The sequence below is a fragment of the Panthera tigris genome, chromosome A1 (assembly GCF_018350195.1).
Source record: "Panthera tigris isolate Pti1 chromosome A1, P.tigris_Pti1_mat1.1, whole genome shotgun sequence".
NCBI lineage: Eukaryota > Metazoa > Chordata > Mammalia > Carnivora > Felidae > Panthera > Panthera tigris.
Window position 1 is genome coordinate 99,591,086 of NC_056660.1, and position 26,826 is coordinate 99,617,911.

General features: G+C 38.8%; 1 protein-coding gene and 1 long non-coding RNA gene across 3 annotated transcripts in view; one reads left to right on the forward strand and one right to left on the reverse strand.

Moving 5' to 3' along the window:
- LOC122237691 overlaps positions 1-26,826 on the reverse strand; it is a 115,198-nt gene that overhangs the window by 41,695 nt on the left and 46,677 nt on the right. The window lies entirely within an intron of this gene.
- FTMT (ferritin mitochondrial) lies at positions 8,569-10,335 on the forward strand. Its single transcript, XM_007086847.3, has one exon. It carries the CDS (start codon positions 8,932-8,934, stop codon positions 9,658-9,660), a length of 729 nt encoding a protein of 242 aa, XP_007086909.3. The 5' UTR covers positions 8,569-8,931; the 3' UTR covers positions 9,661-10,335.

Sequence of the window (26,826 nt, forward strand, 5' to 3'; positions counted from 1 at the left end):
ATCATTCCCCTGGATTCTTCCCTTCAAGGTTCCTTCCCTGAGATTGGCCATGTCCTTCCACCAGGTGTCATTGCTCCTTTTCAGGTTGTTCTCAGAACAGTTCACTGTCACCTGGGTTCTGATAGCCAGCCACTCCTCTTGAGATCAGCTCCAGGAGTAATGAACTAACTAGAACTATTCTTATTTTGAAGTGTTCTATCTATTTTCTCCTAGGTCCTGGTCTGATCACAATAAGACGTTAGGTTAGGCAACCAGTTAGGAGTTGTTGGGATCCTGCCCAAGATCCCCTTGGAAACCTTTCACCATGTGTGTGCCCCCTGCCCTGACCCAACCTTCTGTGTGCTCCTTCTAACAAGAGAATCTGTAACACTGGTAGGAAGATGATGGTCAGGACCAGAAATGCTTTTCCAGGACATGCAGACAAGCAGAGAACTTGAGTGTGTACATCTCCCTAGGGCAGGCCTCATAGGCTGTGACTGGCTGGTGCAGGGCTATAAAAGCCCAGCTCCTTGTCCCAGCTCCATTTCTGAGGCATGCCTATCCTCCAGGGGATCCAGAGGTCCCCTGTGGGATCAGTTCAAGTTATCCCATATTCAGGGCCCAGTCCAAAGTGAAAATGGTAGCCCATCTTGATGAAAATGCAGGGGAAAGTGCTATTAAAGGCACTAAATAATAAAACGTTTTACTCTCCTCTGTGGTCTCTCTTGACTTGTCATGGCATTTTGACCTTCTATTTAACGTCATTTTAAGAAAGAAAAATGCTTAACATCTTACACTGTAAGCCTCAGTTTCACTGTTCACATTTAGATTTTAGATTGTGCAATGCCTGCTTTAAGTATAAATATAAGAGCAATTTATTGATATAAAAAGTCACTGAAATTACACAATTCATATTTTGTGGCTTGTACATGCATAAGTATTTCATTGTTACCAGAACAGGGGAAATGCTACACAAAAGTAACTGAATTGTTTTTATTTGGTTTTTTGAATGGGCACACGTTCTATTAACACTCCATCTTTAGCTTACTGATTAAGGAAGGACCAAAAGGAAAATGAACTATGGGTTACTTTACTTCTTAGATTCCATCCGTGTCACCATTTTTAGCATAAATGACTTGCTAAGACAGTGAAGTCTGACACTAGCAAGAAAAGATCTGGTAAGTTTCCTTAGTCCTTCCTGTTTGTTCCTTGGAATGTCAGGGACTTCTTTCTGCATTCCCTGCACATTCTGTTTCAAAAGCAAAGGGCAGCTTCAAAAGCAAATGGGCACCCCAGCTTCCTTGGTCACAGATTCAACACCTCTACCTCCAACTTGCTTTCAGTGATGCTTATCTCCCACTCGTTATGGCTCCACCAAAATTCAACATTCAGGGAGCATTGTAAGCGCTATCTGTGAACAGGGACGCAAGGGATGAGAAACACACAAATTACATGTGTCTGCTCACCTGTCCACTCCATTGTGCTCCCCCCCCCCACCCCAACACACACACACCACAACCGACTGCTCTTAAAAGATACAGGTTCAAAAATCAGATTCTTAATGACTTTCAAGACCGCGGCGGCAGCAAAGCATTAAACCAAGCCCAGGGCTTGACTCAGTTCAGGACGCTACCCGTTTGCACAGGCCTTTGAAGCTAGCCTTTTCTGTTCTCAATTTTGCTGAATCACACCCTTTTATTGTTTCCCCCTTTACGCTTCTTCTACTTCCTTACTGGTTTCTCCTGGCGGCATTTCCTTGATAAATCACTTGCAAATGAGACATTTGCTGGAAGTTTGCTTAGGAAACCAACCTAAAAAAGGTTTTATTGGAAATGTCCCTAAGAGGCAAATCTAAAATGAGTTTCAGGAACTGGATCACTGGCTGGACAAGTAACAACATGCACCCCACACCTACTCCCGCAATACTGGTGGTGAGTGGAGGGTGATATAGTTCCTGGGGTGTTCCAGCATTGCAGTTACTAAGATTTCCACTTATAGAACTGGGACAGACACAGATGGAAGGAGATGCTCTTGTGTGTGCAGTCTCTCTCTTGGGTCAGGGCTGTGGTGGAAACGTGGAATTGACTGGGTTTGACTGAGCACCGCTGATGTGTAAAAAAGAGAAAATGACAGGGGCGCATCGGTGGCTCATTCGGTTAAATGTTGGACCCTTGATTATGGCTCAGGTCATGATCTCACAGTTCCTGGGTTCGAGCCCTGTGTTAGGCTCTATGGGGACAGTGTGGAGCCTGCTTGAGATTGTCTCTCTGCCCCTCCCCCACTCACGTGAATGCCCTCGCTTGCTCTCTCTGTCTGTCTCTCTCTCTCTCTTTCTCTCTCTCAAGATAAATAAGGCTTAAAAAAGAGAGAGAGAGAAAGAGAGAGAATGGCAGACTCGGCTGAGTTAATTACCAGAGTAATGAAGTGAATATCAGAAATGCTCCATGGCAGCGTATAAAGAGGTCCTCCTCTCCAGAGCAGGAGTCAGCAAACTCTTTGGGCCAAGTTTGATTCACTACTATCTTTGTAAATAAAGTTTAATTAGAACACGACCACACTTATTCATTACATGTACTCTATGACTGCTTACAGTACACCATAATAGCAGAGTTGAATAGATACCACAGAGACCTTATGCCCCACCAAGCCTAAAATATTGCTCTGGCTCAGTACAGAAAAAGTTTGCAAGTCCCTGACCTGGAGTCTGAGAGCAGCCTGAGCTGCGTGTCACATGGACTTCCTCCTTGTCTGTCTCTGCCTAAATTTTTGTCTCCTTGGAAGAATCCCAGTCACTGAAATAGGATACACCTTAATCCAGTATGATCTCACTTTAACTTGGTTACATCTGCAAAGACCCTACTTCTGAATAAGGCCTATTCACAGATTCTGGGTGGCCAAGAATTTTACTGGGATACTATTCACCTAGTATACCACAATATCAACAATTAGGTCCAAATCTCAGCATGGCACAACTAGGGAAATGCTGGCTCTGCTAAGGGATGGAAGGATTATACTTAGAAGCCCAGGAGCTAAGATGTTCATACAGTTCTAGGAGTATAATGGTCTGAGGTATCCCAGACACCTCCTGAAGATAATGTAGGAGTTACTGTACCTTGTGCCTCTGACCACAGAGGAAAAAAATTAACAAATGAAATGAATTAAAACAGAGTTTGCTAGACCTCTTCTAGTTTTAGAGGCAGCTTGCACTACAGTTGTGACTCATTTATCGAGTGACCTGGGAGATTTCCCAGTTTTGAATAGATCTGAGAGTGAGGCAAGAAGTGTTCCACAGCTGAGTCCAACCACTCCCTTTAGAATTTTCAGAGATTTCCTTGTGATAATACACCAAATTACAATACATTTTCCTTTTCCTAAGACAAAATCCTCTACTGTTCTCTGTTCAAAACCCTCAGATATTCCATTAACAGCAAGAACATAATCCAGAATCCAGAATCCATATTCCAGTGATCAGTGGACTTCTCTCCACCCTAGATTTGTCACATTTTGGACTTCTAACAGCAAGCAATTTTGAAAGGGCCAGTATCAGTAATAAAGATGAAGAATTGCTTGTGTGATTAACCATGTTTGAACATTAAAGAAAGAATAAAAAGAGATGAAAAGGAAGAGAAAGAGAGAAAGAAGAGAAAAGGAGAAAATATGTCTTCACTACAAGTATGTACAAGTATAAAGGAGTAGAGTTACTTTTCATTTTTCCTTTTCCTCATTATTTATGACTCTGCTCCCATCTATTAACATAAAACTATAGAGTGTTGTTTAAATATTTTCCAAGATAGGTAAATTCTAATTTTTTTTTTACATTTATTTAATTTTGATAGACATAGAGAGACAGAACACAACTGGGGGAGGGGCAGAGAGAAGGAGACACAGAATCTGAAGCAGGCTGCAGGCTCTGAGCTGTCAGCACAGAGCCCGACGCGGGGCTCGAACTCACAAACCGCGAGATCATGATCTGCGCCAAAGTCGGACGCTTAACAGACTGAACCACCAGGTGCTCCCCAAGGTAGGTAAATTCTAAAAAAATATTTAGTATTTAAAATCAAATGCTTTGAAGAAAATACCAAAACACGATTCAGTGAATTACAATCCACTTTCATGTAGTTCCTAAATCTCCAAGTGGCAAAGCATTTTCACATATAATACAAATACTTTACCCAATACATCTATAAAGAAGAAAATGGAAGATATTGTTATTCCTTTAAAGGCTGAAATCAGCAAAGTACAGAGCTTTTCTAATAACTTAAAGTGAAGCCATCTCTCAATATACTTGACAAACACATGCTAGGCAAGCTGATATGCCATAGGAAATAAAAATCCCTATCCCCATTCTTCTGGGGGATAGAAGCATTGTGCCAAGACTAAAAATTTAAAACTGAGTAGGATGGGTAGCCAGAGGGCAGGAGGGGGGGGCAAAATGGGTGAAGGAGAGTGGGAGGCATAGGCTACCAATTAAGGAATGAGTAAGTCATGGGAATGAAAGGTACATCACAGGGAATACAGTAACTGTATTGTAATATTGTAATGGTGTTGTATGGTAACAGAGGGTAGCTACACTTGTGATCATAGCACAATTTATAGACTTATGGAATGCTGTGCACCTGAAACTAACATAACATTATGTGTCAACTACAATAAAAAAAAAATGAGGATGATGAGAAGCTGTGCCCTTAAGGACACACACACACACACACACACATACATCAACATACATACAAGCATGCACATGTGCATGCCCATATACAACCATATGATATGATATACTCTCAGCATAAACAGTCTTCAACAACAACAACAAAGTACTGATTAATTCCAAACGAAGTTATCTGAGACCTTACAGAGAAAGTAACATATTTGATGGGACCTAAAAAGATGAGATGGATTTCATGAGGAAGTAAAAGAGGAGAAGACAGCAAGGTGGGGAAGTAGAGGCAACACCAGAGAATCTTGAAAGCTTAGACAGGTGTTCAAGGAGGAGAAGAAGTCATTAAAATGGAGGAAGAAATGACTCGTGAGGAATGGTGGGCCATGATCTAGGTGTGTACTTTTGGTAGAAGACCATTAATTTTACTATGAATACTAGAAATCAAAATGTCCCACAGATAAGATTCCTTGCATTTTCAAAGTCTAGCAAAATACATGACAAACTTTGTAAGGGAACAAGAAACATTTTTGACAAGTTAACACAGGACGTTTAAGTGTGTATTGTGTTTTATGGCCTTGTTTTGCATTACATTTCATGTACTGCATTTATTTTATATCTATACTTTTTATTACTTTGGGGATAAGCATTTATATGAAGAGCATCATTTCTACTAAAACACTGGTAGCAGCAGTTGGCATTTAACACCACTCTAAAGGATCATTTTCAGAACCTCTCTTTAGGGAACTACATTTTAGGAGAAACACAACTTTGAAGAAAATACAAGCAAAGATGGATATAGGAAAGCAAAAGTTAGTGGGAAATTTCTTGGTGAATATCAGTAAGATTCTGCCAGCAGAGTTTAAGTGCAGCTAGATCTTAGGTGTCCACCTTTATTTATCGTACACTTTAAGAAGTTCATCTGAGACCGAGGAGCTTCCTACCAAACTACACATTTGATGTGTCCAGATTATAAAAGAATTTCTACCTCACTATTCCTACATGATAACAATATAATGCGGGTAAGCATACTGTACAAACTGTATAAGTTTTTCCATATGTAATAATAATAATTACTGCTTGCTGAATAATTGAAAATGAATGATTTTGAATAATTAAATAGACACTATGCAATAAGAACTGTTAAAGAATATTTTGAGTGCTTATTCTGTGATAAGCACTGTGATAAGTACCCTGCATAATTATTTTATTGATTCCTTTCAGTAACCCAAAGGAAATAAGTAGGATCTTGGATTTATAACTGAGGAAATTGACCTAGAAAGGTAAAGTGATTTGCCCAAGGAAATATAGGAAAGTAATACAGAGATGGTAACATACAGATAACAGAAAGAAGACCTGAATATAAGCAGCACTAATATCAAAGATCCAGATATTAACCATAAGACATCAAACAATCCTAAGAAATGGCTGAACATGTAAAATGGGCAAAAGCTTTGAATATACACTTCACCAAAGATATATATATGGTTAGCAAAGAAGTATGACCAAATATACTCAGCATCATCAATTAAAATGGGAATTCAGATTAAAGATACAATGTCATACCAGTATACATCTACTAGAATGGCTAAATTTTAAGTTTTAAGTTTAAAGTGAAATAAATGACAATACCAAGGGTTGCAGGGATATGAAGGAACTTGAACTCTCACATAGTGCTGATGGCCATATAAAAGGGAAAAACCACTTGGAAAAACAATTGGAAGTTCCTTAAAAAGTTAAACCTACACTTACCATATGATCTACCCATTACAAGCAAAATATTCACCCAAGAGAAATAAGCTCATAAAACTATACAAAGACTTGTACAGGAATGTTCACAATAGCCTTACTTGAACAGCCAAAAGCTGTAAATAAGCAGAATATTCATGAGATGGTGACAGAATAAACAGATTGTGGTATCTCTACACAATGGAATACTATTCAACCGTAAAAACTATTAATACACATGACAATATGGATGGATCTCAAAACCACTCTGCTGAGTGATAGAAACCAGGCAGAAAGGTATATACACAGATTCTATTTATATGAAATTCTGTAAAGTGCAAACTAACCTACATAGTGAGGAAATGCAGACCAGTGGATGGCTGGGATGAGGTGGGGCAGAGAGGCAGGAGGGAGTGATTACATAACGAGTTGGGGTACTTGTCAGGCTCAGTGGCAGAATATGCGACTCTTGATCTAGTGGTCATTCAAGCCCCACGTTGGGGGTGGAGTTTACTTAAATAAACAAATAAAAACAAAAATAAAAAATAAAAAAAATACATATAAACAAACCTGAGAGAACTTTGGGAGTTGATGAATATGTTCATTACCTTGACTCTGATGATGGTTTCACAGACATACCTATGTCAAACCCTATCAACTTGTGCACTTGAAGTATCTGCAGTTTATTTTAGGTCAATCCTATCTCTTTAAAACTGTTAAAAATGTACATGTTGGTTGTTTTGTTTCTATGATTTTTTTTAATGTTCCTCTTTTTTTTTTTAATGTTTATTTAGTGTTTAGAGAGAGGGAGAGAGAGAATGAGTAGGGGAGGAACAGAGAGAGAGGCAGACACAGAGTCTGAAGCAGGTTCCAGGCTCTGAGCTGTCAGCACAGAGCCTGGTGCAGGGCTGGAACTCACAAATCATGAGATCATGATCTGAGCCGAAGTCCAATGCTTAATGGACTGAGCCACCCAGGCACTCCTAATGTTCTTCTTTTAATCTGTGAGAATTACTATCAACATTTTAACGATGGTTTTTTTCTGGGAGAGAAAGATTAGGAATTTTCTGAATTTTCTTCTGTGAGTTAATACTCATTTTCTCAATACACTACAACAATTACAGATATTCTTTTAAAACCAAATACCAGTTTAAATGTAATTTTTTTAAATAGTTATAAACAGAGAGGGAGGCAAAACATTAGAGATTCTTAAATACAGAGAACAAACTGAGGGTTGATGGTGGGGGGGGGGTGAGGAGAGGCGAAAATGGATGGTGGGCATTGAGGAGGGCACTTGGGATGGACACTGGCTGTTATATGTAAGTGATGAATCATGGGAATCTACTCCTGAAGCCAAGAGCACACTGTATGCACTGTATGTTAGCTAACTTGACCATAAATTATATTTAAAAAAATAAATAAATTGAATTTTTAATTGTCCTTTTTATTTTTAATTTAGTATTTTTTATTTTAGTTGAGACACAATGTTACATCAGTTTCAGATGTACAATATAGTGATTCAACTTCTCTACAGCTTTGCTATGCTCACCACAAGTGTATGTATCTGCAATAACAAAAGACAGGAAAATAACATCAAGTTTAGAGCTAGTTTATTTATTCCTCCTACTTTTCTACAGTATCCTATTTTTCTTTGCAGTAAAGATAAATTTTACATTTAAAAATAAAATGTCTTTTTATTCTTTTTTAAGTTTTTATTGTTTTTTATTTATTACTTTTAATGTTTATTTATTTTTGAGAGAGAGAGCTGAGCAGGGGAGGGGCAGAGACAGAGGGAGACACAGAATCTGAAGCAGGCTCCAGGCTCCGAGCTGTCAGCACAGAGCCTGATCTGGGGCTGGAGCCCACAAACCATGAGCTCCTGACCTGAGCCTAAGTCCCACGCTTAACCCACTGAGCTACCCAGACGCCCCCAAAATAAAATGTCTTTTTAAAAGAAGGCACTGTCTTCTTACAGACCCTTGGAAATGTGCCTATATACTACTCTGGCAATTATTTCCATACCTACATTTGTTAAAATAACCAGAAAGTCAATTTATAAAGACCCAATTTGGCTGTGGACCCCCGCGCCCAGATAAAGTTTTGTGACTTGTTTTCCTCTATGTCGCTGCCCTGCCTCCCCCAGGCCTTGGTCTTTCCACAGAAAGAGGTCACAAAGGGAGGGCAAGTACACTGGGCTCGTGCTTTCTTTTGCTAGTCGTAGTGCCTGCTTTTCTTTCTTTCTTTTTTTTTTAACAGCACTTTTAACTTAGATGAAATAAGTTACAAACGCCCAAGGGCAGAAATGGGGCAATGTTTCGTTAAATGGAGTTGTCAGGATTATCCGTCTGCGCCCAACCGCGACAGGCGCGCGCGCCCCCGCCGCCCTCCGCCTGGAACTCTGAGCCTCTCCAAGCGAAGGCGTGTGTGTGTGACGCAGTCGCCATCGCCTAGGGCTGCGTTCTGATGCAGAAGCCCCTGAAGCCCCTGAAGCCCCTGGTGCCCCTGGTGCCCGACCGCGCGGTGAGCCGCCCGGGCCTCAGTTTCCCGACTTCTAAAGAAGGGGAACCATGCCGCCCTGTTTCTTGTTCCTCTCTAAGCAGATCAGCAGTTCGCTGGTGTCCCTGCGCAGCGCGCGCCGAGGCTTCGCGCTCCGACCGCTCTGGGTTTCCTGGTGCCCCTCGGGTCCCCAGCCAGCCGCCCCCCGCCGGCCGCTGGCCGCAGCCACCTCCTCCCGGGACCCTGCCGGGCCCACCTCCGCCCCCTCCCGAGTGCGGCAGAACTTCCACCCGGACTCCGAGGCCGCCATCAACCGCCAGATCAACCTGGAGCTCTATGCGTCCTATGTGTACTTGTCTATGGCCTATTACTTCTCCCGAGATGACGTGGCCCTGAACAACTTCGCCAGATATTTCCTTCGTCAGTCTCGGGAGGAGACCCAGCACGCCGAGAAGCTGATGAGGCTGCAGAACCAGCGGGGAGGCCGGATCTGCCTGAAGGACATCAAGAAACCTGACCTGGACGACTGGGAGAGCGGGCTGAATGCCATGGAGTGTGCGCTGCTCTTGGAAAAGAATGTGAACCAGTCGTTGCTCGAATTGCACACTCTGGCCTCAGACAAAGGTGACCCCCATTTGTGCGACTTCCTGGAAACTCACTATTTGAATGAACAGGTGAAATCGATCAAAGAACTAGGTGACCACGTGCAAAACTTGGTTAAGATGGGGGCCCCGGCTTCCGGCCTGGCAGAGTACCTCTTTGACAAGCACACCCTTGGAAATGAAAACGATCACAACTAAGCCACAGGCTGCCTTCCTTGCTGCCCATGGTGTGCCAAGACCCAGAGTCGGCTGACTCCTGCTTTCTTGCCCTTAAAATGCACCTCCACCTTTATATACTGTTAAACTGTCCCAATCAAGTGACTTATGGAGAAAATGTATTTAGCCTCCAGTTAAGGGCTTTTTTTTTCTTCCTGTCCAACATCAAGATAATTTTTCTAGCCTGTAAAGTAGCCCAGGATACTATGGTATAAAAAAAAGACTGGGAAACAGCTACTGAAAAGTAGATACAAACTTTCTCCAGTTACCAAATATTATTCCAGACCATGAGCCTTCACTAAAATTCTGTGATTTTCTACTGAACAAGTGCCTGTTATTTTCAAGACTTTATGCTAAAGGCTAAAATTGGGAAGATGTGTAAGATAAATATACAAACAATTATAACAAGTTGAAGAATATATATAGTACTATAAAGTACTGTGAAAACCATACATGAAAAATTCTGTGACGTTTACCCTTTCCCAGTATTTTCCAAGAAAAAAATAATGTCTGGAGATGATCTGTTTCTAAAGGATTTTGTGATCAAATTCAAGGAAAGCTACACAAAGTGTCGATACTGGCCTTAGGAAGTTATGACACATATGAACATTTTAAGGGCTCTGGGAAGTCTGAGAATTAAAAACATCTTGGATTATTTTTGTTTAGCTCAGTGTTTTCCCAAACCTATCCAATCTCTGCTAATTTGTAGGTGTTTTAATTTTTTTTAATGTTTATTTATTTTTGAGAGAGCGAGATAGAGTGAGAGCAGCAGAGGGGCAGAGGGAGAGGGAGACCCAGAATCCGAAGCTGACTCTAGGCTCTGAGCTGTCAGCACAGAGCCCCACACCAGATTCGAACCCATGAACCACAAATCATGACCTCAGCCAAAGTGGGACGCTTAACCAACTTAGCCACCCAGGCGTACGTGTGTGTGTGTGTGTGTGTGTGTGTGTGTGTGTGTGTGTGTTAAATGATGATCTAGGTCTGTCTGATTACAAAGTATACACTTCACCCTTGGGCTTTATAGCCTCCCTTTAATGTAACTAACTACTTTTGACAAAAAGAGTGACTACACTGCAGAAAACACATTTCTGTGGCCTTTAAAATGGAGGGGGGTGCGTGGAGGAAGTCACAAAGAAATCCAGAATGAAGGAGGCATCAGCTGAGCACATGTTTTCTTGGGGGCTGGGGGAAGGAGGCATGAGAAAATGAATGCAAGAATATTTGGTCAGCAGGCCCCGGGGCTGGACTAAGAACACTGGGTGGTGTTTGGATAGATGGGCTGGAGCCAAATGTGGAGGGGGTAGGAGGGGCTTAAGCTTAATGTACTGAGCAATGGCAGTGCTTGAAGGGCTCTCAGCAAAAGAGTGCTGTGCTAAGAATTGAGCAATCACAAGTTTAGTTGTACAGAATACAAACCCGAGAACAACCTAAATGTCTGTGTTAGTTTGGGTCTTCTGAGAAACGTGCCAAGATGGGATTAAGTATATAAGAAATGTCTTAGGGGAGACCAAAAGGCCCTTGAGAGAAAATGGGAAAGGAGCTGGAGAAGCAGATACAGCCTCCAGACTCCATGCAAGTCTGATCCTGGCGGAAGGAAAAAAGGAATGTGGTGCATTGTTGTAAGCAACGTGCTACAAAGCTTTCTGGGAGACCATAGCTAGAGTCGCTCATCAGAGGAATCCCAGGTCTCCCAGAAATGGGCCTGCCTAAGAACATTTCCGGAACTCTGTTATTGACTGGGAAGTGCAGGCTTGCAACAAGCTAAGGGATGAATCGATTTTTCTGAGCAAAGCAGCAGGGTCCTTGGCAAATTGTGCTCCCTGTAGTCCCAGATCTGAGAGGCACATGCACATGACTGCACAAACTCAACAAAATGGTTTAGATTAAAATGCCATACGTGGAATGCCCTACAGCTATTAAATATGATTTTGCCAAGCACATAATGATGTGAGCAGAAATTCACAATGTGTTCTCTTAAAAACGAGAGTATTATGAAACAGGACTATATTATATAATTGTATATAGACAAGTACAGGGGAAATAATATATATGCATACAAAATGGAAGTAGATACACCAACAAAGGAAGCCAGAGAGCCTCTTAATGAGATTGTGTTTGATATTCATTTTCTTTAGCTACTTGTCTTTTTAAAATAAATTTCTTATGGACACCCACTGCACTACTCTCACAACAAGAAAAGTAAAAATATAAGGTAGAGAGAAAGCAATAGGGCCTGAACATGGCAAAATCAGTGGAAATAGAAACAGATGCTGACAGGAATTTACAGGCAGATTATTTACAATTTTGCAAATGAATGAATGGAGAGAGTTACAAAAATGGGGGAAGAAACCAGGGAATTAAAGTGACAGATCTCAGACCTATGTCACTGGAGAACAGAGGAGCCCAGAATAAAAAGGGATCTTGACAGGAGGAACTACTGGGGTGTGGGGAGTGCACAATAATTTGCTGTTGATTAAGCTGATGGGCCTCCCTTTACCTTCTAGACTTAAAGTTGGTTTATTTTGCTGCATATAATCTTATTACATGTCTTCAGAGAATTTCCTCTTCAGTTCTTCTGGATGAGTGTTTTCCAAACTACAGATTCCACCCCATCAGTGTCATGAAATTATTTTGTGACTTGCTAGCCACCATTTGTCATTAGAACAGATTTGAACAGAAGTGAAAGTAAGTTAAACAAGGGTATTGCCTCCTGAAATTCTTGTTTTGCAGTCTCCATGTGTGTATGTGTGTGTGTTTGCATATTTACCTCCTCAGTAATGTTATTTCTTATTCTGTGTTGCTGTCAAAACATACAATAGCCATTGTCCCAATTCTTTTACACATTGTCATTGTCGATCTCTCAGTCTCCTCCCGCTCAGTGCTGTCTGTTGATAATCCCCTTATTTCACTAAGAATTTAGAAGGAATCCCAGGAGAACCTCACACTTCCTTGTCATGGAATTGATCACATGCTTGTAATTGTAGAAAGCCTTCTGTTCTGCTACAGGGGTTGAAGCATCTATGCCACTTCCTAAAGCCAACCTCCCATGGTGCCCTGAGTCCCAACCCTTGAGCTTATGGAAGGACCCCAGGACATCACACCTCCAATTATTCTCTTGCTGGCATTATCCATTTTGCCCTTTCTACTGATTGGTTCCCAGGAGAAGCAAAGATGGTGTTATTTCTCCTCATCTTTTTTGGACTTACATTCCCTCCAGCACCCCCTACTTAGTTCTTTTTTTATACTCTTTTACTACAAAACTTCTTAAAAACGTTATTTCTGTTTCCCATCTCCACTTACCCTGTTCTCTCTTGATCCCTTGCAAGTAAGTTTGTGTACAGTGTTTACCCCCACGCCAACCTTTTTATTTTTCCATCAACAGCGTCAGTGACTTCCATGATGACAAACCTAGTGCTTCATTTCTCAGCCTTCTTCTCACTCACCCAGCTAGCAGGACTTGTCATTTCACTCCTCAAACACTTACTCACTGTCATTTGCCTCCCTTTCTAATTGCCCCTCAACTTGCTGAACTTAACACATTAAAGTGTCCCAGAACTCTGTCCTCTGGATCTCTTCTCCTCTTTATCTATACTTGTTCTTTAAACATCTCCTCCAGTCCTGTAACTTCTTTTTAAATACCTACCTGTTGGGTTCTAGTCAAAGAAGGCAATGTAGGAAGACCCTGAACTTACCTCCTCCATGGAACTCACCAAATGACAGCTAATCATAGAACAATTCTTCCTGAAGAACTGACCCAAGAGCTAACTGAACAATTTTTGGACAAAGATAGACAGAATGGCAAGAGAACAGCAAGAGAGACAGAGACACAGTAACAAAGGGAATCCCCATTCAGGGACACTGAGAATGGCAGTGGGGAGGCATAGTACCAAGGAGTGGGGAACAGTCCTTGGTTCTTGGGTACAGAAAAAAAAAGCCTTGGTTTAAAAGAGTAACTAGCATATAAAAGAGACAACACTAGAACTCTACCAAATGGAGGAGTGACTGTGGGAGCACTCTCCAGGTTGGAGGGACTAGAGACAGAAGCACATCCCGCTCCACCTTAAAAGCCTAGACTGGAGCAGGGTCTGGACACCATAACTGGTGGGCCAAGCCCATCATCACAGGGACCCTGAGTTCAGCAACCTCAGCAAGCCCAGGATTCACAAATATACACCAGCCTGGGTCACCCTGGGACTCAGGAAAAAGCCTGCAGTTTAAAAGGGCCAAGGAGCTATGGGACACTCTCTCCTCTTCCACTTTAAAAACCCAAGACTGGCTCATAGTGAGCCTGCAACCTCAGACAGCCAAGGTCCACAAGCCCAAATCAGCCCCTCTGGTGCTGGGTTACAGAAAAGAAGCCGAGTTTTAGATTTCTTTGTGGTTTTTTTTTCAGCCTTTAAAAGTTTGTTTTATTTTTATTTTATTTTTAAAATTATTTTTTAAATTACTCTTGGTTTTGTTTTCATTTTTGTTCTTGTTATTTTTTCTTTTTGTTCTTTGTAGATTTTTCTTTTTTTCTTTTCCTTATCTTTTTTCCCTTTTCTTTTTTCTTTTATTATTTTCTTTTTAATATTATTATTTTTCTTTTTGTAAAAAGCCACAAATTAAAAGAGTAGCTAGCATATGCAGCCACAGCTCCAGACAGCCAGCAAAAGTCACTAAGCACACACAGTCTACATAGGAGACACCATACACAAGATTATTCATTCAAATTTAGAAGAAGTAGCTGTTCTACCTAATCCATAGAATCAAACAGAAAGTCAAACAAAATAGGAAGATAGAGGAATGTGCTCCAAAAGAAAGGAAAAGAAAATGCCTCAGAAAAAGATCTAAATATAGATAAGCAATATGCTTGACAGAGAATTTAAAGTAATGATCATAAAGATGCACTGAGTTGGAGAAAAGAATGGAAAAACTCAGAGAGGTTTTCACTAAGCAGATAGAAAATATAAAAAAGAACTAATCAGAGTTTAAGAATACAACACATGAAATAAAAAAACATACTAGAGGGAATCAATAGTAGATCAGTGGACGCAGAAGAACATAGTGATCTGGAAGACAGGGTAACAAAAGCACACAGGCTGAACAGCAAAAAAAGAAAAGAATTTTAAAATGAAAATAGGTTAAAAGATCTCTTAGACACTGGGCAGCATTTGCATTTGCATTACATTTGTATTACAGGGGTCCCAGAAGAAGAGAGAAAGAAAGGTACACAAAACTTATTTGAAGAAATAATAACTAAAAACCTCCCTAACCTAGGGAAGGAAATAGACATTCAACTTCGTGCAGCACAGAAAGTTCCAAACAAGATGAGCTGAGGAAGTCCACACCACAAAATGTGGTAACTAAAATATCAAAGATTAAAGAGAAAGAGAAAAATTTAAAAGCAGCAAGAGAAGCAAAAGTTTATGTACGAGGGAAATCCCATAAGGCTATCAATTGATTTTTCGGCAGTAACTTTGTAGGCCAGAAGGGAATGGCATGATATATTCAAAGTGCTGAAAGGGAGGGAAAAAATCTACAACCAAAAAAACACTACCCGGCAAGGGTATCATTCAGAATTGTATAGAAAAAAATAGCTTCCCAGACAAACAAAAGTTAAAGGAGTTAATCACAACTAACCTCACAGAAAATGTTAAAGAGACATCTTGAAGTGAAAAAGAAATGGCCATAAGTAGACATAAGAAAGTTATGAATAAAAAGATGTAATATATGACAACATATACATAAAACATGGAGGAGGGAGTAAAAAGGAAAAGAAGAAAAAAGGAAAAGAAAACTTTTCCTGTCAATGCTTTTCTTTTTTTTTTTTTAATGTTTTTTTTTAATCTATTTTTGAAGGAGAGAGAGACAGAGAATGACCAGGGCGGGGGTGGGGGTGGGGGAGCAGAAAGAGAGGGAGGCATAGAATTTGAAGCAGGCTCCAGGCTCTAAGCTGTCAGCACAGAGCCTGCTGTGGGGCTCGAACCCATGATCTGTGAGATCATAACCTGAGTCGAAGTTGGATGCTCAACCGACCAAGCCACCCAGGCGCCCCAATGCTTTTCTTTTTTTAAGAATGTGTTTGAACTTAAATAATCATCAAATTAATACAGGCTGCTATTTACTTTGGATGTTACATATAAAACTCATGGTAATCATAAACTCAAAACCTATGACAGACACACAGAAAATAGAGAAAGAAAGCCAAACTTAACACTACAGAAACTCACCAAACCCAGAGAAAGAAGAAACAAACAAGAACTGTAAGAAAATTCAGAAAATTAATTTTAAAACGGCAATAAGTACACACCTATCAATAATTACTTTAGATGTAAAGGGCCTAAATGCTTCAATCAAAAGACATAGGGTGGCTGGTAGAATAGATTCAAAAATAATAATAACACACAAAAACACAAGACCCATCTATATGCTGCCTACAAGAAACTCACCTCAAACCAAAAGATACATACAGACTGAAAGTGAAAAGATTGAAAAATATTCACCATGCAAATGGAAGTGCAAAAAAAGCCATATAACAATACTCATATCACACAAATTAGACTTTAAAACAAAGACTGTAATAAGAGACAAAGAAGGGCATTACATAATGATAAAGGAATCCATCCCACAAGAGGATATAACAATTGTATATACCTATGCACCCAACACTGAAGCACTTAAATACATAAAGCAACTATTAACAGGCAAAAAGAGAGAAACTGATGGTAAGATAATAGTAGTAAGAGACTTTAACATCCCACTTACGCCAATGGATGGATCATCCAGATGGAAAAATCAATAAAGAAACAATGTCATTGATTGACACATTAGGCCAAATGTACATAACAGATATGTACAGAACATTCCATCCAAAACTGACACAATATATATTCTTTTCAAGTGTACACTGAACATTTTTAAGAGTATATCATATATTAGGCCACAAATAACTCTCAATAAATTTAACCATATTGAAATCGTACTGTGCATCTTTTCCAACCACAACAGTATGAAACTATAAATAAATCACAAGAAAACACTGGAAAACACACAGACTTATAGAGACTATAGAACATGATACTACACAACCAATGGGTCAATGACACAATCAAAGAAGAAATTTAAAATACATGGAAACAAATGAAAAGAAAAACACAACAGTCTAAGATCTTTAGGACACAGTGAAAGAAACTCTCAGAGGGAATACATACCAATACAAATCTAGTTCAGGAAATAAGAAAAAGCTCAAATAAACAATCTTATCTTATACCTAAAGGAACTAGGGGGGAAAAAAGCCCAAGGTGAGTGGAAGAAATGAAATAATAATGATCAGAACAAAAATAAATGTCATGGATATTAAAACAATTGAAAAAGTCAATGAAACCAAGAGCTGGCTTTTTGAAAAGATAAACAAAATTGACAAATCCTTAGCCAGACTCATTAAGAAAAAAGATAAAGGACCCAAATAAATAAAATCAGAAATTAAATAGGAAAATCAACAACTGACATCACAAAAATACAAAGGATTATAATAGAATACTATGAAAAATAATATGCCAACAAATTGGACAATCTAGAAGAAATGGATAAATTCCCCGAAGCACACAATATTGCAAAACTGAACCAGGAAGATATGGAAAATCTGAACAGACTTATTAAAAGTAACGAAGCTGAATCTGTTGATTAAAAAAAACTACCAAAAATAAAAGTCAAGGGCCAGATGGATTCAAGAGTGATTCTACCAGACATTTAAAGAAGAGTTAATACCTATTTCTTCAAACTATTGCAAAAAATTGAAGAGGAAGGAAGGCTTCTAAATGCATTCTAGGATATTTTACCAAATACTACCTGACACCAACAACAGACAAAGACACCACAAAACAAACAAACAAACACACAACAAACTACAAGCCAACATCCCTGATGAACATAGATGGAAAAGTCTTCAACAAAATATTATCAAATCAGATACAACAATACATTAAAAATATCATTCACCACAATAAGGTGGAATTTATTCCCAAGATGCAAGGATGGTTCAATATTTGCAAATCAATCAGCATCATACACCACATCAACAAAAGATAAAAATCATAGATCATCTCAATAGATGCAGAAAAAGCATTTAACAAAATTCAGCATCAGTCATTTTAAAAACTCTCAACAAAGTGTGGTTAGAGGGAATATACCTCAACATAATAAAGATCACATATGACAAACCCACAGCTAACGGCATACTCAATGGTGAGAAACTGACAGCCTTCCCTCTAAGATCAGGAACAAGATAAGGATGTCCATTCTACTGGAAGCCCTAGCCACAGCAATCAGACAAGAAGAAATAAGAGGCATCGATGTCATTAAAGAAGAAGTTAAACTGACAGTATGTGCAGATGGCATGATACTATACAGAGAAAATCCTAAAGACTCCACCAAAAAACTACTAGATACAGGGGAGAGTCTGGATGACTCAGTTGGTTAAGTGTCCAACTCTTGATTTTGGCTCAGGTCATGATCTTACCCTGCGTTGGGCTCTGCACTGCTGGCATGGGGCCTGCTTGGGTTTCTCTCTCTCCTTCTCTCTCTGTCTCTCCCCGACTTGTGCTTTCTCTCTCTCTCAAAACAAATAAATAAAAAGTTTTAAAAAGCTCCTAGAAATAATCAGTGGATTCAGTAAAGTAATAGGATACCAAATTATTACCCAGAAGTTTGTAGCATTCCTATACACTAATAATGAAGTAGCACAAAGAGAAATTTTAAAAACATCACCATTTATGACTGCATCAAAAAGAATAAAATACCTATGAATAAAGTTAACCAAAAAGGTGAAAGACCTGTACTGCAAAAACTATAAAAAACTGATGAAACAAATTGAAGATGACACAAACAAACATAAAGATATTCCATTCTCCTAGATTGAGAGAAGCAGTATTGTTAAAATGTCCATAGTGCCCAAAGAAATCTAAAGATTCAACCAACATACCAACAGCATTGTTCACAAAAGTAGAACGAATAATACTAAAATTTTTATGGAACCACAGAAGACCCAGATAGCTAAAGCAATTCTGAAAAAAAAGAACAAAGCTGGAGGTATCTTGAATCCCAGGTTTCAAGATATACAGCAAAGCTGTAGTAATCAAAACAGTTTGGTATTGGCACTGACACAGGACATAAAGATCAAAAGAACATATTAGAGACTCCAAAAACAAACCCACATTTGTATGGCCAATTAATCTACGACAAAAGAGGCAGGAATATACAATGGAAAAAAGGCAGTCTCTGTAATAAATGGTGCTGGGGAAACTGGACAGCTACACATAAAAAAAAAATGGAGCACTTTCTTATACCATACACAAAAATAACCTCAAAATAGAATAAAGACCTAAATATGAAACCTGAAATAATAAAAATACTAGAAGAGAGCATAGGCAGTAATTGTCTCTGACATGAGCCATAGCAACATTTTTCTGGATATGTTTAATTAATTAATTAATTAAATACGAATTAATTCATAATTATGAATTAATTCGTATTTAATTAATTAATTAATATTTAAGTATTTTGGGTGTTCAGTTAACTGAACTGAACACCCAAAATACATATATGTATGTAAAATACATATACACATATAAAATACATATATATATATGTAACTCAACACCCCCCAAAATTAACAGATTATAAAATGGGCAGAACACCTGAATAGACATTTTACCAAAGAAGGCCTATAGACGGCCAGCAGACACATGAAAAGATGTTCCACATCACTAGTCATCAAGGAAACATAAATCAAAACCACTATGAGATATCACCTTATGACAGTTAGAATGGCTAAAATCAAAATGACAAGAAATAACAAGTGTCACTGAGGAAGTGAAGAAAAAAGAACTCTCAAGCACTGTTGCTGGGAATGCAAACTGGTGCAGCCACTGTGGAAAACAGTATTAAGATTCCTGAAAAATTAAAATTAGAAATACCATACGATCCAATAATTGCACTATTGGGTATTTATCCAAAGAAAATGAAAATACTAGTTCAAAAATATATATGCAATTCTATGTTTACTGTGACATTATTTACAATAGTGAAGATATAGAAGCAACCTAAATATCCATCAATAGATGAATAGATAAGGAAAATGTGGTATACGTGTATATAAACATATATATATATACATATATACATATATATACACAAATGTATGTATATACATATAAATGTATATATGTATGTATGAATATTAATGAATATTATGCAGCCATAAGAAAGGATAAGATTGTACTGCTTGAGACAATTTGGATGGACCTAGAGGATATTATGCTAAGTGAAATAAATCAGACCAAGAAAGACAAATACCATATGATTCTACTCATAAGTGGAATCTAAAGACAAAACAAAATAAATGAATAAACAAATTAAAAGAGGAATCAGACCTGTAAATACAGAGAACAAACTGATGTTTGCCAGAGGGGAAAGGGTGGGAGGATGGGCAAAATGGGTGAAGTGGAGAGGTAGATAAATGCTTCCAGTTATCGTATGAGTAAGTCAGGAGAATAAAAGACACAGCATAAGAAATATAGTCAGTGATACTGTAATAGCGATGTGATGGGACAGAAGGTAGCTACATCAGTGGTGAAAGTAGCATAATGTATAAACCTGGCAAATCACTAAGTTTTACACCTGAAACTACTGTAACACTGTGTGTCTACTATATTCAAAATCATATATTTTGGATATATATATGTATCAATATTTAATCGATATTTCTTTCCAGATGTTTAACAGACATTTCATATTGACCATGTTCAAAAGCATATGGCTGATTTCACCATGCTCCACGACCTGTTCAACCCATTCTTTTGGGGTTTTTTTGGTTTTTGGTTTTTGTTTTTTTTCATAATAAATGGAAGGTCCAGTCTACCAATTTCTAAACCCAGTGATTCCTGACTACACTCGTACACTCATACCTTACACCAGAACCTTCAGCAAATCTTTTCTGGTCTTCCTTCAAAATAGATCCTTACTACTTCTAACAACTTTCATCATTGCCACCTTGGCATAAGCTTCCATCTTCTTTCCTGCATTACTACACTTTTATTTTTAATTTTTTTTTAATTTCTATTTATTTTTGAGACAGAGAGAGAGCATGAACAGGGGAAGGTCAGAGAGAGAGGGAGACACAGAATCCGAAGCAGGCTCCAGGCTCCGGGCTGTCAGCACAGAGCCGGATACAGGGCTCGAATTCATGGACCATAAGATCATGACCTAAGCCGAAGTCAGACGCTTAACCAACTGAGCCACCCAGGTGCCCCTGCATTACTATACTTTACTCTTGACTGGTCTACCTGCTTCCCCCTTGGGCACACAGAATCATTTTCTCCACAAAGCAGGCAAGTATTTCTTTGTAAGTATAAGTCAGATCTTGTTACTTCTCAGCTCAAAACCCTTCAGTGGCCTCAGCTCTCATCTGGAGTCAAAATCAGGGTCCTTACCATGTCCCACAATACAATTTGAGCCTCTGATAACATCTCTAGGTATATTATATATATATATTAGTAGATAGATAGATACAGAGATAGAGATAGATATATAAGACATGTGTGAATGTGTGTGTAAGAGTGTAAGAAATGGTAAGATTATAAAATTTTACATAGATATAAATATATAAATAATGACATCAAAGAACTCTCTCTTTCTCTCTCTGTAACAGATATCTCTATGCACATTATCAGAGAGTAGAAATAAAGATACACACACACACACACACACACACACACACACACAGAGAGAGAGAGAGAGAGAGAGAGAGAGAGAGAGAGAGAGGACATTTTTCCTCACTATATTCCAGTCACGTTGCCTCTTTGTACACTTTGCCCCTAGATATAAATATGGTTCACACACTCATTTCCTTCAGATTTCTGTTCAAGGGGCATTTTACAAAGACCTTCCTGATTATTCGATCTAAATTAGTCACAACATTTCCCATCATTCTCACTCCTCTGATCTGATTTGTTTTCCTCTGTGGCACTTACCACCACCTGACACATTGTTTATTTGCTTGTGTTTATTTGCTTGGGTCACTAGGATGTGAGCTCTGTGGGGCAGGGACTTTGTCTTGTTCACTTCTGTCTCCACACTCTAGAGCAGTTCTTATCTTTTAGTCGCTTCTCTGTGAGCTTGAATGAGTGCGTGAAGATATCCAGAAGCCAGTTGGAAGTGCTGATCTGTAGCTTTCAAAAAATTAGTACCAGAAAAGTAAACTGGGAAGTTGTCCTTATGAACATGGTAAACGACAAATGTGAAAAGGCTGAAGCGACAAAGAAGAGAGGAGAGAAAAGAGAGATACAGGAGAGGGGTCCAAATATAGCAATGTGGGAAATTGGAGGAGCTCTATAATTAGGGGAGATTATATAAGGAACCCTTGATAGGCTACAGAAAAGGAACATAAAAATAGCAAGACAGAAAAAAAAAAAAAAAACACTTATCTAGGAAGCCATGAGACAAGAGAGTTTCCATCAAATGCCGCAGAGCCTAATGAGGTTATGGGTTGAAAGGCCATCAGAGTGGGCAATCAGTAAGTGAGTGGTTATTTTGGAAAAATGGCTTTAGCAGAGGTGGAGATGGAAACCAGGTTCAAGGGAAACAAGGCGGAGAATACAGAAGGCTCTTTTGAAACTTTTTCTTTTTTAAGTAATGGAAGGTACAAGAGGGTAGAGGGTGCCCATGAGTGTGTTAAAATGAGGAAAGGAGCTAGAAACAAAGGAAAGACTTGAGAAGCAAGTGATAGAATGAGGTTCCAGGAGAGAACAGGGAACAAGAAGAAGAGCCTAAGTATATACAGCCTGGTAGGATATGTCCTCCCAAACCAGAATCAGACAGGAGGGAAGAAATGACATAGACTTTGAAGAAGAGGGCAAAGCGAGGAAGTTTATATTGGCTGAGCTCAAACTAGTTAAATAAAGTAGCAAATGATGTCATCAACTGAGACATAGCTGCCTCTATGTCAAAATATTTTAATTAACCTTATTTCTCAGATATGATTGCAAAAATAATAAATATAAGTTATTTTACAGATGGGATATAATCTTTACTCTTTGTCTGATATTTAAAACAAGACAAGCTTTCCCAAATCAAAAAGCAAGTTCCTGGAATTGAGCCAAGTGGGGGCCAGATTTCTAAACAAAAATGTAGTATACAGAAAGATATGGCTCCAAACCCCTAAATGTCATGATGGATTGTATTACTCCTGAACACAAACACTCAGTGATGCCAAGATCCCAGGCCCTCAGACCTGCAGGAAAAGACAACATATATCCCCTAACAGTAGCAGCTCTTGAAAATGATCATCTTTCATGTTCAACTGTTAATCAGATTTTGTATGGTTCATTCGAAAGGGTAAAGCTTCCTTAGAGAAGACTTAGCCTCCATGCCAAGATATCTCAGGACAGAGTGTCTGTGTGTGTGTGTGTGTACGTGTGTGCATGTGCGTGTACATCTTTTACTGAAATTTTGACCCAAAGTTCCTGAAGCCAAGAAAGTTCGCTTGACTTTTTAAAACTGTGAACTTCACCTTCAAACTTTCTGCTCTCGGATAAAAGGCAACAGAGAAAGCATTCAGCACCTCTAAGGTAAGAGAGGAAGGTAAGATGCATGTGTAGTGGAGAGAAGGGAGAACACAGATTCCTGCATGAGACACTCTGTCTACTTCCTCCAAGAGGGCACCGAGACGTACATTCAAGAATCAGATGACTAGAAAACATGCATGATTGCTAAGCAGAACTGACAACCGCGGTGTCTCTGCTTACAACAGACTGTCAAATAGCACTCACTTTATTAAATCAGAAAGGTGCACAGGCTGTTGCTCTTATGTTGTTACCTTCTCTAAGCTTTATATTTCTATTATGCGAGATTAAGACTCTTGATAGATATAATTGTTTTTAAGTGAATAAGTGAACAAATATGGTATGTGCACGCACATGCACAAAGTCACACACACACACACACACACACACACACACACACACACACACACACTTGCTGAGTGTCAGACGGAATTCCAATGCCCACCAAGGACTGAGGCTGGCTGGCAGTCCAGGAGAACAGATCGTAGACATGCATTCAGGTTTGGGCTCCTTCCAAGTAACCTGGCCAATTTCCCAGTACAGATGGTGGCCAAACAATCTCCTGAGATAGATAGAGAGAGCTAATGCTTTTGGAAATACTTTAGTTTCTCTCAACCACCACCCCCGCCCCCGAGTACCATATTATCATAGGCTGAATTAGCACAAAGAATTTCTAGGACCATAAAAGGACTGTAGACTACTAAAATCCTATTACATGACCTACACACGGAGCCTAAGAGCCTGCACTTGAGAATTCAGAATATCTGGGTGAGAATAGCTGCTTCACCACAGCAGCTGCATGATTTGGGGAGAAGTTAAACTCTCAGGGTCAGAATTTCGTTTGCAGTAATGACAGCCTGCCTCAAAGGTTATTGGGGGATTAAATAAGACAATGCATATAAAGTTCAGCACATTGTCTGGCATACAGCAAATGCTCAATAAATATTAGTTGCTTAGAACTGGTGTTTTAAAGGGGAAAAAATTATTTGTATTTGTGAACATGTTTGCTTACATATGCAGAGACTATTTCTGGAAGGGTAATGTCAATTGCACTCAATCAAAAGAAACTGGGAGCTGGGATAGGGGCTCTAGTAAGATCTTTCCATTGTACAGCTTTCCATATATCTTGAAATTTTAACCACTTGAAAATATCACCTTTGTAAAAAACCTAAAATTTAAATACAGTGAATAAGTAGGAGCTGTTATTAATTTTCCTCACTTCCAAGCACTGCACATATGCTACATTTCTCTATAATGTGTTCTCTCATTAAATTAAGAAATAATCCAAATACAAGTTGGAGGAGGACTAATACTTCTCTTTTATCTAGCCTCAGGCATTTCTCAAAATCATTTGTTTGCTTTGCTCTCTCCTTAGCCATTGATCAAATATTCAGGCAGCTCTCGAATCACATTGTCCCAATATGCATGAATTTCAGTTACTATGGTTAGTTAAATAACAACAGTCCCCCAGCAACATGGTTCAAATTTCCGTTACCATGGTATATTTACTCTGAATAAACTGCATCAAGAACACACTTCACTTCTAACTCCTTCGCCCACAAATCACTATATAAAGAGCAGATGCCCATCACGATCAGTTACCAATAGTGTCACTTCTTTCCAAGTCCAATGGCAATCGGTCACTGTGCATCTGTTTTCCAGTTTACATTCAGATGGTAAAGCTTAAAGTTGTGTTGCCTCCCCGCCAGTCTCTCAGTGAAAAACCCAGGTAACATGTGATAACATTGGATAATCCAAAGAGAGAAGGGGGCAGAGATGCAAGTGTAACAAGAATATAAAAACACAATATTGCTAGAAGCGAAATTGGATGTTCTTAAATTTATGGATCTCCATGGGTGGTTATGATGAAATGAATGAAGATATGCCAGAGAAGTGACACCAGAAAAAAAAAAAGACTTCCATTAAAAGAACTCTTGGAGATATTTCACAACATTGAAAGTGCAAAAGATGAAATTTTGGAAATGAATCCAAATTTTGAGAGAAGAATTGCAATTTATCAAGACGTTAAAAAAAAAGATGGTGGCTCCATATGCTAAGTTATATTAGAAGAAAAGGCAAACATTAATGAAACCACATGTGATATTTTCTTCAAAGAAATAAAACACTTTACTTCTCAGCATTTCTAATGTTTTAAATTACAGTGTACTAAATACTGGTCTTAGTATTTTTTAAATTTCCCTTTATATTTACAACCAACAGTAAGACAGTGTTTATTGTTTTGACAACACAATGTTAAAGGTCACACAATAATCATAATTTTTCCCAGTGATTATTAAGACCACTTTGCATGGCCTTGGGGTCAGTTTTATAGCCTTGTCCAACCACGCAAAACAAGAATTATCTGTATATTCAGTAAAACAGAAAACTGATTTCTCTGTTAAGAATATCATTCTAGGGGCGCCTGTGTGGCTCAGTCAGCTAAAGCTCAGGTCACGATCTCATAGTTCATGATTTCAAGTCCCACATCGGGCTCTGTGCTGACAGCTTGGAGCCTGGAGCCTGCTTCAGATTCTGTGTCTTCCTCTCTCTCTGTGCCTCCCCTGCTCACATTCTGCCTCTGACACTCAAAAATAAATAAAAACATTTTTAAAAATTAAAGAATATTATTCTAAATGCTTTTTTTTCTATTTGTCAGGCATTTCTTCAATCCAATTAAACATCTCTCAATTATTCCATGTAGTAATATAGGAATCAATTTATTGTGCAGGCAAGGAAACTAGAATTAGAGTCAATGTTCCCGTTTAAAATTCAATGACAAGTAATATTATCATCTTGGCGTACAATTTATAAAATATCTTTACAAACATTAATTTATTTCTCACAACAACTCTACACTCTAGGTGCTTTTTCCATCTCACTTATGAAGAAACTGAGACTTGTAAGTCACACTGTTAGCCAGTGGTTAGGCTGGACTCAGATTCTGAAGTTTCAATTTCAGGTTATGGGCCTTTCCACTCTATCATTTTGCCTTCTTCCTAGGAAAGGATGCAAAACCCTCATCTCAAGTGTTAAATAGAACACGCTTCTTTTCTACCAGAAAATGTGCACTTAATGCTTAATTTTCAAGAATTAATGATTTATTAATCTAACTATAGTCATTAATAGAATGTAATGATGTCACATCCTTAATTATTAGATGCATTTTCAGTCATGTTAATTGGCAGTGAAAATGTCACAAATGTCAATAGTATCTGAGCTCAATTTCTTGGTTGTTAAGATTCCTCCATCATTATTGATACACACACAAACACACACACACACACACGCATACACACTCTCTCTTGGGTTCATACAGTCATATGGGAAAGATAATTTTCCTTAAATTGAACAGGATCCACACAAAATAATTGAAGCTCCTTTATTTTCTCCTTTACTGACATGAGTTCAGGAGAGTCTCCCCAGTGTTGAAACAGGAAAATGTTTGATAGACTTGTTTCAAACGTTTTCTTTTTAGACAAATACAAAATGTGTTTGAGGAATAACTTAACAGTTTTAAGATGAACCATGTTATTTCTGTGTACTC